The sequence below is a fragment of the Macrobrachium rosenbergii genome, chromosome 37 (genome assembly GCF_040412425.1).
Source record: "Macrobrachium rosenbergii isolate ZJJX-2024 chromosome 37, ASM4041242v1, whole genome shotgun sequence".
Taxonomy (NCBI): Eukaryota; Metazoa; Arthropoda; class Malacostraca; order Decapoda; family Palaemonidae; genus Macrobrachium; species Macrobrachium rosenbergii.
In genome coordinates, this window is record NC_089777.1 from 19,752,885 (window position 1) to 19,770,684 (window position 17,800).

At 35.5% G+C, this 17,800-nt stretch overlaps 1 protein-coding gene across 3 annotated transcripts in view; it reads left to right on the forward strand.

Moving 5' to 3' along the window:
- Positions 1 to 17,800, forward strand: part of LOC136825386 (irregular chiasm C-roughest protein-like) — a 265,139-nt gene that overhangs the window by 213,715 nt on the left and 33,624 nt on the right. For all 3 annotated transcript variants that reach the window (XM_067081668.1, XM_067081667.1, XM_067081666.1), the window contains exon 2: positions 16,657 to 16,976. In XM_067081668.1, coding sequence (XP_066937769.1) covers positions 16,663 to 16,976 — 314 coding nt within the window. In that variant the 5' untranslated portion in view covers positions 16,657 to 16,662. The remainder of the gene's footprint in view (positions 1 to 16,656; positions 16,977 to 17,800) is intronic.

A 17,800-nucleotide genomic window follows, 5' to 3' on the forward strand; every position in this document is an offset into this window, starting at 1 on the left:
TGCAAACAAATACATCAACTTGAACCGAAGGTAAACAAGATCGCGTTCCGAATTTCCATAAACTGTGAAGTCTATATCGCGCTTGCAGTTCAGTCGCCTTCCGTAATTCAATTCTGGAAGGTGGTGGTGGTCTTCTGCCGTAGGCTGGGACTGTTTTGTTCCAGTGTCGGTGTGTATCAGTCCAGTTTGTTCCTATATCGGTCTATTTTGTCCAATTATCTGGCTGTTTGTCCCAATACGAGTCTATTCTATTCCATTATCGGTCTCTTTTGTTCCAATATCAGTCTGTTTTGTTCCAATATCGGTCTGTTCTGTTCCGAAATTGGTCTATATCAGTCCAGTTTGTTCCAATGTCGGTCTATTTTGTTCAATTATCCGGCTATTTGTCCCAATGCGGTCTATATCATTCCAGTCGGTCTCTTTTGTTCCAATATCAGTCTGTTTTGTTCCAATTATCTGGCTATTTGTCCCGATCTATATCAGTCCAGTTTGTTCCAATATCGGTTCTGTTCCATTATCTGGCTATTTGTCCCAATACTTTCGTTCAATATCGGTCTTTTTTGTTCCAATATCAGTCTATTTTGTTCCAATGTCGGTCTATTCTGCTCCGAAATTGGTCTATATCAGTCCAGTTTGTTCCAATATCCGTCTATTTTGTTCAATTATCCGGCTATTTGTCCCAATACAAGTCTATTCTATTCCATTATCGGTCTCTGTCGTTCCAATATCAGTCTATTTTGTTCCAATAACGGTCTATTCCGTTCTAATAGGTCTATTCTGCTCCGAAATCGGTCTATATCAGTCCAGTTTGTTCCAATATCGGTCTATTTTGCTCCAATATCGATCCACTCAGTTCCTAAATCGATCTATATAAGTCTAGTTTCTTCCAAATCGTTCTATTTTGTTCCAATGTCGGTCTATTCTGGTCCAATATCTGTTTATGTTTAGTTCCAATATTGGTGAATACTGGACTAGTTTGTTCCAATGTCGGTCAGTTTCATTCCAATATCGTTCTATGTTGCTGCAATATCCACACACACACACACACACACACACACACACACACACACACACACACACACACACTCATATATATATATATATATACACACACACACACATATATATATATATATATATATATATATATATATATATATATATATATATATATATATATATTATAATATATATATCGGTCCATTTTGTTCCAATATCAGTGCAGTTCACAGACTCCTGTTGAGAAAATCCCAGCCAAATAGCACGAAATAATGGTCAAGGATTAGCGTTGGCCATGTACTACAGAGCATACTTCAAATGGTTTTTAATAAAACCTAAGGTAATGTATGGAAAATGTGAGTAATTCTCGATACAAGAATGGTCAGTCCATGCTTATTGCCAGTGGGCCTAATTTTAATCATAAATTATTCTAAGTAATGAGCGATTAAAATGAAATTTAGCAATATTATGTGTTTTTAGGACACAGCTGTTGAGATACAAAAGGAAGTTTCTCAGAATCTAGACAACACTTCAAGCAAGTAAAAACTGAGATTTGTTAACGAACTGATTGATTTAACCGTGAACTCTGGCGTCACAGCTCTCACGGCTCGCCTAAGCTGGAAATAGATAGCAGTTTCTTGAAGTGGTTTACCATTTTTACTAGACACCGACATAGAGCTGTCACATTATTAGTGTAGGTTTTAGGATTTCAAGATGTTAAGGAATGTAATGGTCGAAAACATGCTGGTATTTGAGAAATCCTTCCGATGCCCTAATTGCTTAAAAAACAGACATAAACCACAATAAGAAACCGACATTCTCGACCACACGAAGATAGAAGAAGACTTTCAATCAGTGCCTAATCAATTTACCAAATATTCCCTCTGGTTCTTATTTATCCTTTTGCATAAAATCCAGAGAGAGAAGAGAGAGAGAGAGAGAGACAAGGACGTGTTTAGGAATAAATTTCCTTATTCCCACCAATTAAAACCTAACTAGGAATATTCCCGGAAAAGGTTTCAGCATGGTTCCAATGGGCCCTTGAAATCACGGCGGCCATTGAATAATTCTCCTACTTCTACTGATAAAAAGTCCAGTCCGCTTGCGAATGAGGGTCTAATTCTCTCTCTCTCTCTCTCTCTCTCTCTCTCTCTCTCTCTCTCTCTCTCTCTCTCTGTTTATCAATAGCTCTGTGAAATTGAATTCTTTTTGGTATAAGCTGGCAGCTGTGTAAGCGTCCAAATGGACGGGTAATCCTTGCATTTGCTTGTATATGATTGTGCTAGCAAGAATATTGAATTATCCATACGTATATATACAGTGTATATATATACATATATATATATATATATATAACGTATATAAATATATATATATATATATATATATATATATATATATATATATATATATATATATATATATATATATATTTATATATATATCAAACAGATACCTCAGATGCGTGTAAAGTTTAATCTCATGCATTCCTAACTCCTAAAACCAATTGTAATAAAAGTAAAGACGTTTCTAAGTTGTAATTTTTGGGAAAACTTATAAACCACATGTTAAATTGATAATGACTGATAATGACGTCATTCACTATTTTTTAGAAATATTCTACGGAGCGAATAACCACGAAGAAAGGAAACATATTGCAATCTTTTTACAATGTACTTGTTCAAATGCTCATGTTCCTCAGGTGCTGTTTAGCTAAAGGCATTAGAATGCCTTTGATAGTATCAATACTTCGAGTCCATCGCTAATCCTACACCACCGTTGCGCACTTTGGCTGGGATTATCCCAATGGGAGTCAAAGAGCTGAATAGATATTTGGAACAAAATATACCGATATAGTCCCATATTGGAACAAATAGACCGATATGGGCCGAGATTAGAATACAACAGACTGATATCGGAACCAACTAGACCGATAGAGACCTGTATTGGAACAAGCTAGGCCGATATGGGAACAAACAGACCGATGTTTGAACAAAATAGAGCGATATTTGGTTATAAACAAATGTAGACCGATATTGGCACAAACCAGAACGATATTGGAACAAAATAGACCGATATTAGAACACACTAGGCCGATGTCGACCGATATTGGGACAAACAATTCGAACAAACTAGAACGATATTGGAACAAAATAGACCGATATTAGAACACACTAGGCCGATGTCGGCAGCCAAATAAACCGATATTGGGACAAACTAGGCCGTTATTCGAACAAAATAGACCGATATTGGAACAAAATAGACCGATATTGGAACAAACTTAACTGATATGGACCGATTTTGGAATAGAATAGGCCTGTATTAGAACAGAATAGACCGATATTGGAACAAAATAGACAGATATTGGAACAAAATAGACCGATATCGGAACAGAATACACTGGTATTGGAACAAATAGCCAGATGTTTGAACAAAAATAGACCGATCTTGGAACAAACCGGACGGGTATATTGGAACAAACTAGACTGATATAGACCGATATTGGAACAAAATAGACCGATACTGGAACAAAACAGTTCCAGCCTACGGAAGAGGGGCGTAACCACATTCCAGAATTGAATTACGGAGGGCGACTGAACTGCAAGCGCGATATAGACTTCGCCAGTTTATGGAAATTCGGAACGCGATCTTGTTTACCTTCGGTTCAAGTTGATGTATTTGTTTGCAAGATGGCAACTTCCGGTAGAGCGTAACGAAATCATTCTTTTTGCGTTTTACTTTTTTTTGATTTTCGTATTTTTCATCGATTCCCTTTGAACAGGATACAATATGAATTGTCATTTTAATATCCTTTTTCTACGATTCGGGAATACATCGACTGGAATCCTTTCTGGAAGCGGAATTTTCCATCCTCTTTTGTCCGCGAGGTTATAGGAGAGAGAGAGAGAGAGAGAGAGAGAGAGAGAGAGAGAGAGAGAGAGAGAGAGAGAGAAAAGAGTTCCAGAACAGTAAAACCAGAGATTTATAAAAGCATATCGGTCTAACAAACAAGAAAGAGAGAAAAGCTTCTTTTTTTCAATGGCGATCAAAGCCACTCACTCGCGTCTCTATAATATTTCGAGAAAGAAGATGAAAGCTTTTTCTTTCTTTCTTTCTTTCCCCGGGACGAGTTTTGGAAAGCAACATAGGGAGAGAACACCAACCACATGCCCCATCCACATGCTCAGCAGAGTCTTTATAATCAAATGCTCCTCTATGCTACATCAGTCACAAAAAGACTCTTTTTTGGGTCAAAAGACTCGTGAAAGAAAGAGTTTCTTTTGAAAGAGAAAAGTTTTTTCTTAACATAAAAGAGGTTTTATGTAAAAGATTTTTGTTATTCTGGGTAAGAAAAAACTATGGTACACCATATCGTCAACAGAGTCGAAGAAAGTGTGGTAGTCCGGAAACTGTGCAACTGTTGTTTATATTTTATTAGAGACTTTTTTTTATTCTTTCAGCTTAACAGCAACAGTTTCATCCATATTTTTTGTCATGGAAGTAAAAAAACCTGTCTTTTCGTACCACTGTGTTTGTCTTTCAATGAGAGTTCCTAAATTGGGTCTTGACCTGACCTGGGGTCAAGTATCAATGGCTTGACAAACCCATGAATGGTGAATAACCTTAACTGTAAGATTGTCCCACACTTGTAGTTTTTCGACCTTACAGATTCTCAGACACTGAGATCCCGGCCCCCCCAAAAAATTTACGAAAAAAGGTCTTGCTTGGGATGACCTGGGATATTTCTGGGCTTTTAGGAGATCTGGGGAAGGGGGGGTCATATTGACGATGGGGTCAAACCTTGAATATTATATATATTCAACTGGTTTCCAAAAATTCAAGGTTTCAGCCTTATTTTAGAGTACAGGCACAAAAGGGTTGCTAAATTTGGAATTTTTGGGTTCTCTCTCTCTCTCTCTCTCTCTCTCTCTCTCTCTCTCTCTCTCTCTCTCTCTCTCTCTCGTGTCTGTTGCGTCTTGCATCTGATATTATCAGTCTGAATTCATACATTAATTGACCGTTTCTGTATCGTAACTGAGACAGCCTCTTCTTTAAATAGCCCGTAACAATATCAGTCCCTTCAGTTACCTGTCTAATTTCAGGCCTCCTGTCCTGAATTTCAGCCTAAATCTTGGCACACTGTACGTTATCCGTAACACCCGTAATTAAGTATGACTTCAGATTAAAGCGAATGAATTTCAGGTCGATTTGACGAAGGTAATGTAACCATCAGGGGGAGTGTTCACTCTGAACAGGTCCTTCACTGGACGCAGTGGAGTTTCTGATCGTGTTCTATCTAGGTTCTTCTCAGCCATCAGAGGCTCTTGGCTCTGTGAGTATTTAGCAACAGGGTCGTTCTATTGCTGTACCGTACTCTCCTTGAGTATTTCCAGCTCCCTATTGCCAAGGATTTTTATAAAAACACTGTCATATTGGTGTTTTTAACCCTGTTTCTTCTGGTGGCAAGTAGGCCTAACTTCTATACTTCAATACTTGGCTTTGTAAGTATTTAGCAACAAGTTAGTTCTATTGCTGTAACGTATTCCCCTTGAGTATTTCCAGTTGCTTTTTGCTAAAGGGAATAGAAAAACTCTGTTATTATTGGTGTTTTTGAGTCTGCTACTTCTGGGGATAAGTAGGCTTGACTGATTATTCTTCAAGAGCGTGATTTTCCATGGAGATAGTTATGAATAGATTAAATTCCTTTGAAAGTGGTTGGTAGCATTCCGAGAGTGTTTTAGCAATAATATTATAAATCGTGTTTTGATTATAAGTTATGTTTTAATTTCAATAGTAGCGAAATTTTCCGTATGCTTATTTCAGAGTATATTATCCAGTCAAAGCCTAAATCCTCTTAATAGTATATAGTCACTTTTAGGATTATTGATAGTAAAGTGATGAATTTGATCTGCTAGTCAGTGACTGAGAGCATGAAAATTCACCATTCCATTATTTAGTGTTTTGTGTAAGTTACGTTAGAAAATATTTAGCAACGAATTACTTAAAAAAAAAGTTTAGCAACAAGTTACATTGGAAAATTATTAGTAACAAGTGACATTACAAAATACTTAATAACAAGTAACATTAGCAAAAATACTTAGTAAGAAGTTACAATAGAAAATATTTAGTAAAAACGATTCAACTCCAGAAATGAACTCCCACCCAGTCTTCAAGTTTCCACACCATTAATGAGGTGAAGATACTTAGAAAACCAATCATAATGGTAACCTCTGAAGGGAAAATTTATTCCCCGAAAACAATCAGAGCTGGAAGGCTTGTATCCACTGTAAAACGTGGATCGCGCGCGAATAAATATTCAGAGATTGAAGAAAAATTCCGCGAACGCCCTTCCTTGTTTATCCCATTTTTCCCCGAAAACCAGGGGGGAGGGGGGTGGGGGCTGAGCCTGAGACTGAGCTGCTACCTCACTCCTGGATCCTCTGAGGGGGAGGAGGAGGAGGAGCAGGACGAGGAAAGAAGTGACAACACCTACTGAGAGATATTCGAGAAATAATCCCGAGGAAAAATGGAGCTTTCGGCAGAATTACTCTGGGATTACAGGGGGGTCCTTTGGACCCGCTACCCCCCCCCACCCCCACCCCAGGTCCCCATGAACCCCTCCTCCTCGTCCTCCCCATCTCCCCTCCCCACCACCCCCCACCGCCCAAGGTCCCAATGAAACCCTCCTCCTCGTCCTCCCCATCTCTCCCTCCACCCCCCTCCTCCTTCCCCGGGCCCAGACCGTCCCGCCTCAGCCATTTTTATCCGGTTATTCTGAATCCGAGTTGGAATTTGTTTTTCCGCTTCGGCCGGTTACGTTTATCGGGAAGTTTTTTTTTTTTTTGGGGGGAAGGGTGGGAGGGGGAGGGAGCTTTCTCAGGAACTCTGAACGTTTATCGCGACGTTTCTGTCGAACTTTTAAAGATTATGGGTACGTTTTTTTTTTTTTTTTGTGGAACTTTTTTATGATCGTTGGTACTTTTTTTTGTGGAACTTTTATCTTAACGTTTCTGTGGAACTTTTTATGATTATAGTTACGTTTAAGTGGAACCATTTATGATTATAGTTACGTTTAAGTGGAACTTTTTATGATTTTAGTTACATTGAAGTGGAACTTTCAAACGTTTATCACAAAGTTCCTTCGAACTTTTTATGGTTATCAGGACTGTTGAACTTTGAACATTTATATTGACATATCTTCCAAACTCTTTACGATTCTCTCTCTCTCTCTCTCTCTCTCTCTCTCTCTCTCTCTCTCTCTCTCTCTCTCTCTCTCCAGTGACCTTGCAGTTATGACGCCAGATAAATTTTAATCAGTCAATCTTTCTCTCTCTCTCTCTCTCTCTCTCTCTCTCTCTCTCTCTCTCTCTCTCTCTCTCTCTCTCTCTCTCTCCACTGAATTCCTTCCAACTTCCCTCTTTGAACTTTCACAAACCTCTCTCTCTCTCTCTCTCTCTCTCTCTCTCTCTCTCTCTCTCTCTCTCTTCCTTGAACTTCCCTCTTTTAAGGTTCTTAACCCTTCTCTCTCTCTCTCTCTCTCTCTCTCTCTCTCTCTCTCTCTCTCTCTCTCTCTCTCTCTCTCTCTCTCAACTCTCTTCAACTTTCTTTCAACTTCCTCTCTTCAACTCTCTCTCTCTCTCTCTCTCTCTCTCTCTCTCTCTCTCTCTCTCTCTCTCTCTCTCTCTCTCTCTCCTTCCCTGGCGTAAGCGCCAGCCCCTTCATCGATATGGGGAAATTATCATGCAGTATGAATATCAATTAACATCCAAATTCGCGCGGACTGGAAATGAATTACAGAGATAATTACAAAATTACAGCGCTCTGAGTTTCTTGGTCTGAAATACAATTGTAGAATGAGAAAATGAAAACGATGATGATAATTGGAATAAGGCAAGACGGTAATAAATGTTTTAATAACTTGCTTTTTCTTTTTCTTTCCAAGGGTTAAAGTGACTCTCTTCCTTCCTTGTGAAGTTGTTATATTGTGGTCAGAATGGATTTTAACACTTTTAACCGTTTTTTATGAGATTTTAACAGTTTTTAAATGTTTTTTGTTATGAGATTTTAACATCTTTTAACTTTTTTGTTGTGAGGTTTTAACATTTTTAAACTTTTTTGTTATGAGATTTTAACATTTTTTAGCTTTTTTGTTATGAGATTTTAACATTTTTAAATGTTTTTTGTTATGAGATTTTAACGTTTTTAACTTTTTTGTTATGAGGTTTTAACATTTTTAAAGTTTGTTATGAGATTTTAACACTTTTTACCATTTTTGTTGTGGTATTTTAACATTTTTAACTGTTTTTTGTTATGAGATCTTAACATTACCTTTTTTGTTATAAGATTTTAACATTTTTACTGTTTTTTTATGAGATTTTATGATTTTTAACTTTTTTTATGAGATTTTAATAATTTTTTACTGTTTTATGTTAGGAGGTTTTAACATTTTTTTACAATTTTTTATGAGATTTTAACATTTTTTAACAGTTTTTTGTTATGAGATTTTAACATTTCTTTACAGTTTTTTGTTATGAGATTTTAAAATTTTTTCTAACCATTTTCATTACGAATGAATTGGATTTTTACTGCCATTGACTTGTCTTTTTCTGAACTTGTTAAATCGGGATCAGAATGGATTTTAACGTTTTCACTTACTTTTCTGATGAGATTTAAAAATTTTTTATCCTTTTTTTATTATGAATTAATTTGATTTTTACTGCATATTTAAATTACTCATTGTATTTTTACTTTTTTGTATCTGTAAGTAATTTGAAATATCACTTCATGTATTTATTTTTTGTATTAGTAAGTGATTGCTTTGAAAGTGCTTAGTTTATTTGCTTATTTCATATAATAGTACACCATTTGTACTTATATACTTCATCTTAAAAGCATAACTGACCAGTGAATAGATTCACTTTTACTCTTTATTACACACTATAGCACTACGGTAGTACTCATATGTACTCAAATATTTCATCGCTAAAACAAAACTGATTAGTAAATAGATATATATTTTACTGCATAATCTTATTTCATTCTATAGCACTACATTAGTGCTCAAATGTACTCAAACATTTCACCATTAAAGGAATTCAAGAGATTCATACGTAGGAGGAATTACCCTCGACCTATATGACAGTGTATTTCTGTCAACAGAGAGAGAGAGAGAGAGAGAGAGAGAGAGAGAGAGAGAGAGAGAGAGAGAGAGAGAGAGAGAGAGAGAGAGAGAGAGACAAAGGGCTTCTGTGGCCCCTGGCAACCGTAAGGCCTCTCTCAACCTTGTGTGCTTCATATCACATTTCATCGAGGAGCCGTTACAAAGGGAAGCCGCTTTCTAACTTGTCATTGGTATTTCCGAGGATATTTGGACCTTGCCCGATGACCTGAGATGATAATTGATAATTGCTGGCTTTGTCTTCATTTTTGACAGTTTTTTGTATATGCCAGGTCACTGAGTGTTTATATAGTTATTTTTTATTGACGATTTTATCTTTATTTTTGACAATTTTAATATTACTATATTTATTATTATTTGTTTTAATATATAATATATATTTATTATTATTTATTATAAACTTTTTCCTGTAGCCAAAAACACGATGCGTTTGTCATGTGAAACTTAAAGGTATGTTAATCATTAATTGACGATTTTGTCTTCAGTTTTGAGTTTTTATATGTATACCAGAAGAATAATCGTTTCTATAATTATTATTTGTAATATACTTTACAAAGGGAAGCCGCTTTCTACTCGTCATTGGAATTAACCACCTGTTCAAAACCAATATCTTTTTCATTTTACACAACTAAATTAATGATCAGTTTTCTGAATTAACCTCCTGTTTAAAACCAATATTTTTTTTCGTTCTCTACATCTAAATTAATTATCTGTTTTTTTAATTAACCACCTGTTCAAAACCAATAATTTTTTTTTCTATCTAAATTAATAATCTGTTTTTTGAATTAACCACCTGTTCAAAACCAATATCTTTTTCGTTTTCTACATCTAGATTAATAATCTGTTTTCTGAATTAGCCACCCGTTCGAAACCAAAAATTACTCTCCTTTCCTTAATCTGAATTGAACCACCTGTTCAAAAGCAAGTTATAATTTTAATTTATATACTGATATAGAAAACGGACATCAAGGCCATGGAAAATGACTGTACATTGCGACATAGTTCAGAAATATTTTAGACAAAGCTTCTCTTATATACGCGTATAATATAGACAGCGGACTTCAAATCCTTTGCAAAATTATTATACATTGAGCACTGAGACATAGTCTAGAAATATTTCAGGCAAACCTTCTGTAATCCTACAGGTTAGACACAGACAGTCTAGAAATATTTTAGACAAACCTTCTATAATCCTATAATCCTACAGACTAGACACAGTCAGTCTAGAAATGTTTTAGACAGACCTTCTGTAATCCTATAATCCTACAGACTAGACACAGTCAGTCTAGAAATGTTTTAGACAAACCTTCTGTAATCCTATAATCCTACAGGCTAGACACAGTCAGTCCAGAAATATTTTAGACAGACCTTCTATAATCCTATAATCCTACAGGCTAGACACAGTCAGTCTAGAAATATTTTAGGCAGACCTTCTATAATCCTACAGGCTAGACAGTCAGTCTAGAAATATTTTAGGCAGACCTTCTATAATCCTACAGGCTAGACACAATCAGTCTAGAAACATTTCAGACAAACCTTCTCTAATCCTACAGGCTAGGCACAGTCAGCCTGACCAACTCTTTTAAACTTAATTAGGGCAACCGTTAACGGGAAGAACAAATGAAAGTTCTAAGTTGTAACCCCCCACCCACCTTCCCCAACCCCACCCTCAAACTCCCCAAAAAAAAAAAAAAAAAAAGAATAGAAAAGCTGTCCTCTAGAAGCGCCAAAGATAAAACCGGCTAATTAAAACTTAAAAAAACTTCTTTTAACTTCGTCTCTTAATCGTCACGACCTTTCAGCCAAGGCTTTTCTCTACTGAGATAATTATCAGGCGTTTTCAGCAGGAGCCTGTGAGTCGTTGGGTTAAATGAGCGTTAAGGATTGTAATTGTGTAAATTGTGGAAGGATTGTTATTGTGGAAGGATTGCAATCGTGTAAATTGTGGAAGGATTGTTATGGTGGAAGGATTGCAATCGTGTAAATTGTGGAAGGATTGTAATTGTGTAAATAGTGTAAGGATTTTAATTGTGTAAATTGCGTGAGGATTGTAATTGTGAAAGGTTTTTACGTCGTCACAAAAAAAAAACTCCAGAAAATGGGAGTTTCAGACTACATTCTAAACTGATTAAAAACCTGAAAATTGAAGTTTTTCTCTTTTTTTATACGTCAGTTTTTTTTATATGCGCCCTCAGTCACGTGACCTGCAAGATTTTCTTGATGCAAATTTGAATCATATATGGAAATCTTGCTTAGTTCTATAGTCCCCAAACTTCCAAGGTTCCATAGCTACTATAGTTCCATGGTTTCCATAGCTCTTTTTATCCTTTCTTCCATAGTTCCTCAGTTCCTATTGCTGTTTTACCATCTCTTCCATAGTTCTGTAGCTTCCATATTCCCATAGTTTCCATGGCTATTTTTATCCTTTCTTCCATAGTCCATAGTTTCCATAGTTCCGTAACTTCCATAGTTTCTTAGTTCCTATTGCTGTTTTATCCTCTCTTCCATAGTTCCATAGTTCTGTAGCTTCCATATTCCCATAGTTTCCCTGGCTATTTTTATCCTTTCTTCCATAGTCCATAGTTTCCATAGTTCCGTAACTTCCATAGTTTCTTAGTTCCTATTGCTGTTTTACCCTCTCTTCCATAGTTCCATAGTTCTGTAGCTTCCATATTTCCATAGTTCCCATAGCTACTTTTATCCTGGTCGAAAATATAAGCACTTGTCAATTAAGTTCCTAACTGAGCGATAATATCAGAGATGCCTTGTGTTATTGACTTGTATCTGAAATATTTCCTTGTTAATTACACGAATTGCTTACTTTTTCACTTAATAGTCATTTACCTTTCTCCTTAATCCTGAATAAGTATCGTATGATTTCAGGAAAGTTTTGGGGAAAATGGAATAGCAAGAATTTGAAGAAGGATTCTAGTCAAATTTGTCATTCCTCCGTAGGGGGTTGATGTCGTCAATACACCTCATGTGGTGCACTGTAGGCATTACTTAAAGCTCTATGCAGCGTGCCTTCGGCCCCTACTTGCAACCCCTTTCGTTCCTTTTACTGTACTTCCTTTCATATTCTCTTTTTTCCATCTCACTCTCCACCCCCTCTTAACAATTGATTCATAGTGCAACTGCTTTGAGGTTTTCCTCCTGTTACACCTTTCAAACCTTTTACCGTCAATTTCCATTTCAGCGCTGAATGACCTCATAGGTCCCAGTGCTTGGCCTTTGGCCTAAATTCTGTATTCAGCTCCATTCAAATTTGTCATTCAAGATGTGTCATTGAAAACATATAGGGAGAACTGTCTTTGAGAAGTTACTTACCTTATTCGCAATAATCTTTCCCCAGTTGCAAAAAACGTCAATTTTTAAATATTTCATACTTTACCATTGTCAGATCTTGAGGGAAAGTAGTTAGAGTTTAGTTATGTCTAAAGAAGAATTGTGACAAAGCAACTGAGCGAGCAATGGCGTTATTTAGATTTGACAAAACTTTACCTGCCTCATTCCCAATAATCTTTCTCCAGTTGCAAAAACAGGTACATTTTTAAAATCATTCATACTTTACCACCGTCAACTCTCAAGGAAAAAGTAATTAGAGTACAATTATGCGTCCCGAGAAGACTTGTGACCAAGAAGCTGAACGGACAATGCCGTTATTTAGCTTCGACAAAGCTCTTTTTTTTTTTTTTTTTTTTTTTTTTGAAAAGTTGGAGCATTTTGTAAAAGGGCAGACGATTCACCTTTCGTGCCGAAAATTTGTGACATTAAGAATAAGTCGCTGAACCAGACGGTATATCACTCGGATCGATAAATGTCAGTAGGTCTCTCTCTCTCTCTCTCTCTCTCTCTCTCTCTCTCTCTCTCTCTCTCTCTCTCTCTCTCTCTCTCAGTCACAAAATACAGTTATGTAACTGGGGATTTTTCTGTATGTTTGCTTTAATTATGGGTTAGGGAATTCTACGGCTCTCTCTCTCTCTCTCTCTCTCTCTCTCTCTCTCTCTCTCTCTCTCTCTCTCTCTCTCTCTCTTTCACGATCGTTATCTCAAGTTCTCTACAGATATGATACGTTCTTTTGTATTTAAGGAAATGGTTTACGTTCTTATAACTTCCGTTCTTATAATTTACGTTCCTATAACTTACGTTCCTATAATTTACGTTCTTATAACTTACGTTCTTATAATTTGCGTTCTTATAGTTTACGTTCTTATAACTTACGTTCGTATAACTTACGTTCTTATAATTTATGTTCTTATAACTTAAGTTCTTATAATTTACTTTCTTATAACTTAAGTTCTTGTAATTTACGTTCTTATAACTTACGTTCTCATAACTTACGTCCTTATAACTTACGCTCTTATAATTTACGTTCTTATAACTTAAGATACGTTAACCCAAATAAGCATCTATGGGAGATTTTAAGAATGGCCTTCGATAGTGCATTCATAAGTTGTTTACTAAAGAATTCTATATCTTGGTAAAATATTCAAGAGATGATTATTATTATTATTATTATTATTATTATTATTATTATTATTATTATTATTTATGTAGAGTTATCAGAAAGATAGAGATAACTACATAAAATGAATGCAGCTAACGCTGGAAAGAGGGTCTACAACCTAAATATTATTATTATTATTATTATTATTATTATTATTATTATTATTATTATTATTATTATTATTATTATTATTATTATTAAAATTCCACGAAAAAATTCTTTCCTCAAAATTCCGGATGAATCCTCCATCCTTGGCAACGCGGCAAGCGCATTTCCTCCTTCCTAAATAGCTTCATATTCACTCCTCACCCGTTTCCAGCCTTCCAGGACTTCGAATACATTAGAATTCCATCCGGGAATCCGGAGTTCATTTGCTCAGACAAGCGGAATTCTCAAATTCTCGGTCTTCGTCTCGACTTTTTTGTTTCCTGGATTGTATATCAAATATTTTGTTTATCTTGCATTTGTTTGTTTGTTATTTTAGTCATGTTGCGTTGTTGTTTGTCAATTATTTCCGTATAATATTTAGAGAATTTCGTTAACTTGTATCAGCTTGCGAAATGATTGATCTGTGGCAAAAAAGAAAAGATTGGATTTATATTCGTGAAGAGTAATATAATCTGATTGGCATTCACAGAATATATATAAAATAAAGGCAATTATTACGATTGATGATGAAGAGTACAATAGCTATCAGTAATTTTATTTTTTTTTTATTTTATTGACAAGTCACAACTAACTCTAGCCACCCATATAATACTGTTTCTTATCAGACAATTTTTTTAGCCAGTTACATTTTAGATTTAGCCAAAATGAAATTCCACATTTTAGTTGTAGCCAAAATAGATCTCCTCATTTTATTTGCAGCCAAAATGAAACTCCACATTTTATTTGTAGGCAAAATAAAACTCCACATTTTTAGTTGTACCCAAAATAAAACTCTACATTTTAAGCTGTAGCCAAAACAAAACTCCACATTTTAGATTTAGCCAAAATAAAACTCCCCATTTTTAGTTGTAGCCAAAGTAAAACTCCACAGACTTAGTTGCAGCCAAAATAAAACTCCACATTTTTAGTTCTAGCCAAAATAAAACTCCACATTTTCAGATGTAGCCAAAACAAAACTCCACATTTCAGATTTAGCCAAATTAAAACTCCACATTTTTAGTTGTAGCCAAAATAAAACTCCACAATTTAGATTTAGCCAAAACAAAACTCCACATTTTAGATTTAGCCAAAACAAAACTCCCAGCAAACTTCGATCAACATCTCTGAACCTTCAACTCATAAAACAAAAATAATTTTATGACGTGACCTTAGCCAGTTTTATAATGAGAGCAACTCGGGCGGCCAGTTCATTACCCAATTTAATGGTAACGCTCGCATTTGAAGTTGCATATAATCATTATTATTAATTGCCCAGTTATCGAAGGAACGGGCCAGCCCCCCTGATAGCCTGATGATTGCCTGCTTCGTGATGGCATTATTTGGTTAAAGGGGAAGGTTTTTGATCCTCTCTCTCTCTCTCTCTCTCTCTCTCTCTCTCTCTCTCTCTCTCTCTCTCATCAGTCACAATTGCAGTTATGTTACTGGGGATATCTTTGCTTTGATGCTTAACATATGGGTTAATGCATTTTCTCTCTCTCTCTCTCTCTCTCTCTCTCTCTCTCTCTCTCTCTCTCTCTCTCTCTCTCTCTCTCTCTGTCGCAGTGGCAGTTAAGTAACTGGGGATTTTTCTAATTTTATGCTTTAACCATGGGTTAGGACATTCGACGACTCTCTCTCTCTCTCTCTCTCTCTCTCTCTCTCTCTCTCTCTCTCTCTCTCTCTCTCTCTCTCTCTCTCTCTCTCTCTTTGTATTCCCCTTTGCTCTATCTCCCCGTCTATGACAAGCAGTCAGTACTATATGCTACAATCGCATGAGTCACTAAAATGGTAAAGAAACCCACAATGATGTAACTGTAAATAAATATATATATATATATATATATATATATATATATATATATATATATATATATATATATATATATTAAAAATATACATATACACAAAAAGAGAGCTGTCGAGAACCTGCTATATTCTCCTTAGCGTTCTCAGATTGCTAAGAAGAATCGAGCAGAAGAAACAGTGAAAACTGTAATTGGAGAAGGATGATTTTTTTAAGATGTTGCTAATATTACCTGGATTTATTCGTGGGCTAAAACTCTCATAGTATCATTAAGACAAGTTAAATCAGCGCTGAATGGCCTCATAGATCCCATTGCTTGGCCTTCGGCCTAAATTCTATATCCACTTCAATTCAGTTCAGTTCGTTTCAATTAATACACATTAAATCATTTCTCAGTGTTAGGTGGATAAAATTATATAACTAATGCTGAGAATTTAATTAAGTTATATTGCTCATACTATGAGAGTTTCAATAATATTAATTTAACTCTTCAGCGTTATTTACCTTATATTGATGTAATTAACACTGAGAACTTATTTTTAAGTTATATTGATGATACTATGAGCAATGTAAAAGTTAAATAATTTCTCAGTGTTATTTAAGTTATATTGAATATACTATGATCAATATAAGTTAAATAACTCCTTAGTGTTATTTAACTTATATTGATATAATTAACACTGAGAAGTTATTTACCTTATATTGATGATACTGTGAGCAATATAAGTTAAATAACTTCTCAGTGTTATTTAACTTATATTGATATAATTAAGACTGAGAAGTTATTTACCTTATAGTTATAATTAACACTTAGAAGTTATTTAACTTATATGTTGATGACACTACGAGCAATATAGGTTAAATAACTTCTCAGTGTTATTTTTTAACTTACATTGTTAGTTATGTAAAATTATACTGAATCTAAAGGTTGCTAAATGCTTACCGTAACATCTGAACATCATTTACCTTCCACAATATAACTCTTAGTATCTTATTCTTCGCCTTCTCTCTCCTCCGCAGGGCGTAATGTTCACTTGGTGGATCTCATGGTTCTGGGCATGGCTCCTGTGGTGGTCTTGGGCATGCACGGCGGGCGCCAGCATCAGCAGTAGCTGGGCACCTATGATCCAGGGCGACTTAGGGGCGGGAGGAGTAGGCTCCGGAGCCGGCCTGCCGAGCTTAGGCCCCAGGAAACTCGGCGTCAAAAAGGGCGCGGTCGTGGGTCCTGGGATGGGCGGGTCGGCTGTGGAGAGGGCGGGCGTCGAGGGCGTCCAGAAATTCGCCACAGAGCCCACGGACCAGACGGCCGTCGTGGGGTCGACGGCTGTGCTTCCTTGCAGGTGAGTGGGAGACCTTGATCTTGCTGCGCTGGGCTGGGGTTCCCAAGGGCGAGAGTCCTTTTTTTTTTTTTTTTTTTTTTTTAAATAGCCATAGCCGTTTCTTCCCCGTGAGATCGATGAAGGGTATTTTTTTTTGTGAGGATAAATTGATGATTACTGAGCCACGGGAATTTTACATACATATATATATATATATATATATATATATATATATATATATATATATATATATATGTGTGTGTGTGTGTGTGTGTGTGTGTGTATATATATATATATATATATATATATATATATATATATATATATATATATATATATATATATATATATATATATATATATATATATATATATATATATATATATAAATGTATCTATGTGTATACCTTTGTACGTTAGCAAGTGTATCCCCCCCAGTTTAAATGCACAAAAGAAATCTCGAAATCCAGCAATGCTGAATTATTTCCATAACTGTACTTTGAGGGTTTATCAGATCAAAGTGATTGGGAGATACAAATCCGGGCTCCGCTTATGAATATATAAAATCTTTTTTTCAATATTTTCGGGAAAATAATCAGTGTTAGCAACTCGATAATCCAAACTTTTATGAAGGAATGTATTTAGGTAAATTTATTATTTAGCGATTTTGTAATATGTTAATGTGCTGTCTTTATGCTTTAAATTTTTTTATTTGCACGCAGAAAGGTAAATTTTGCAACGGTGATTTTATTATTTATTGATTTTGCAATATAGTGTGTGGGGTATTTATCTTATTATATTTTATGTATTATGTGGTATCTTTATATTTTTGTACTTTATATTAA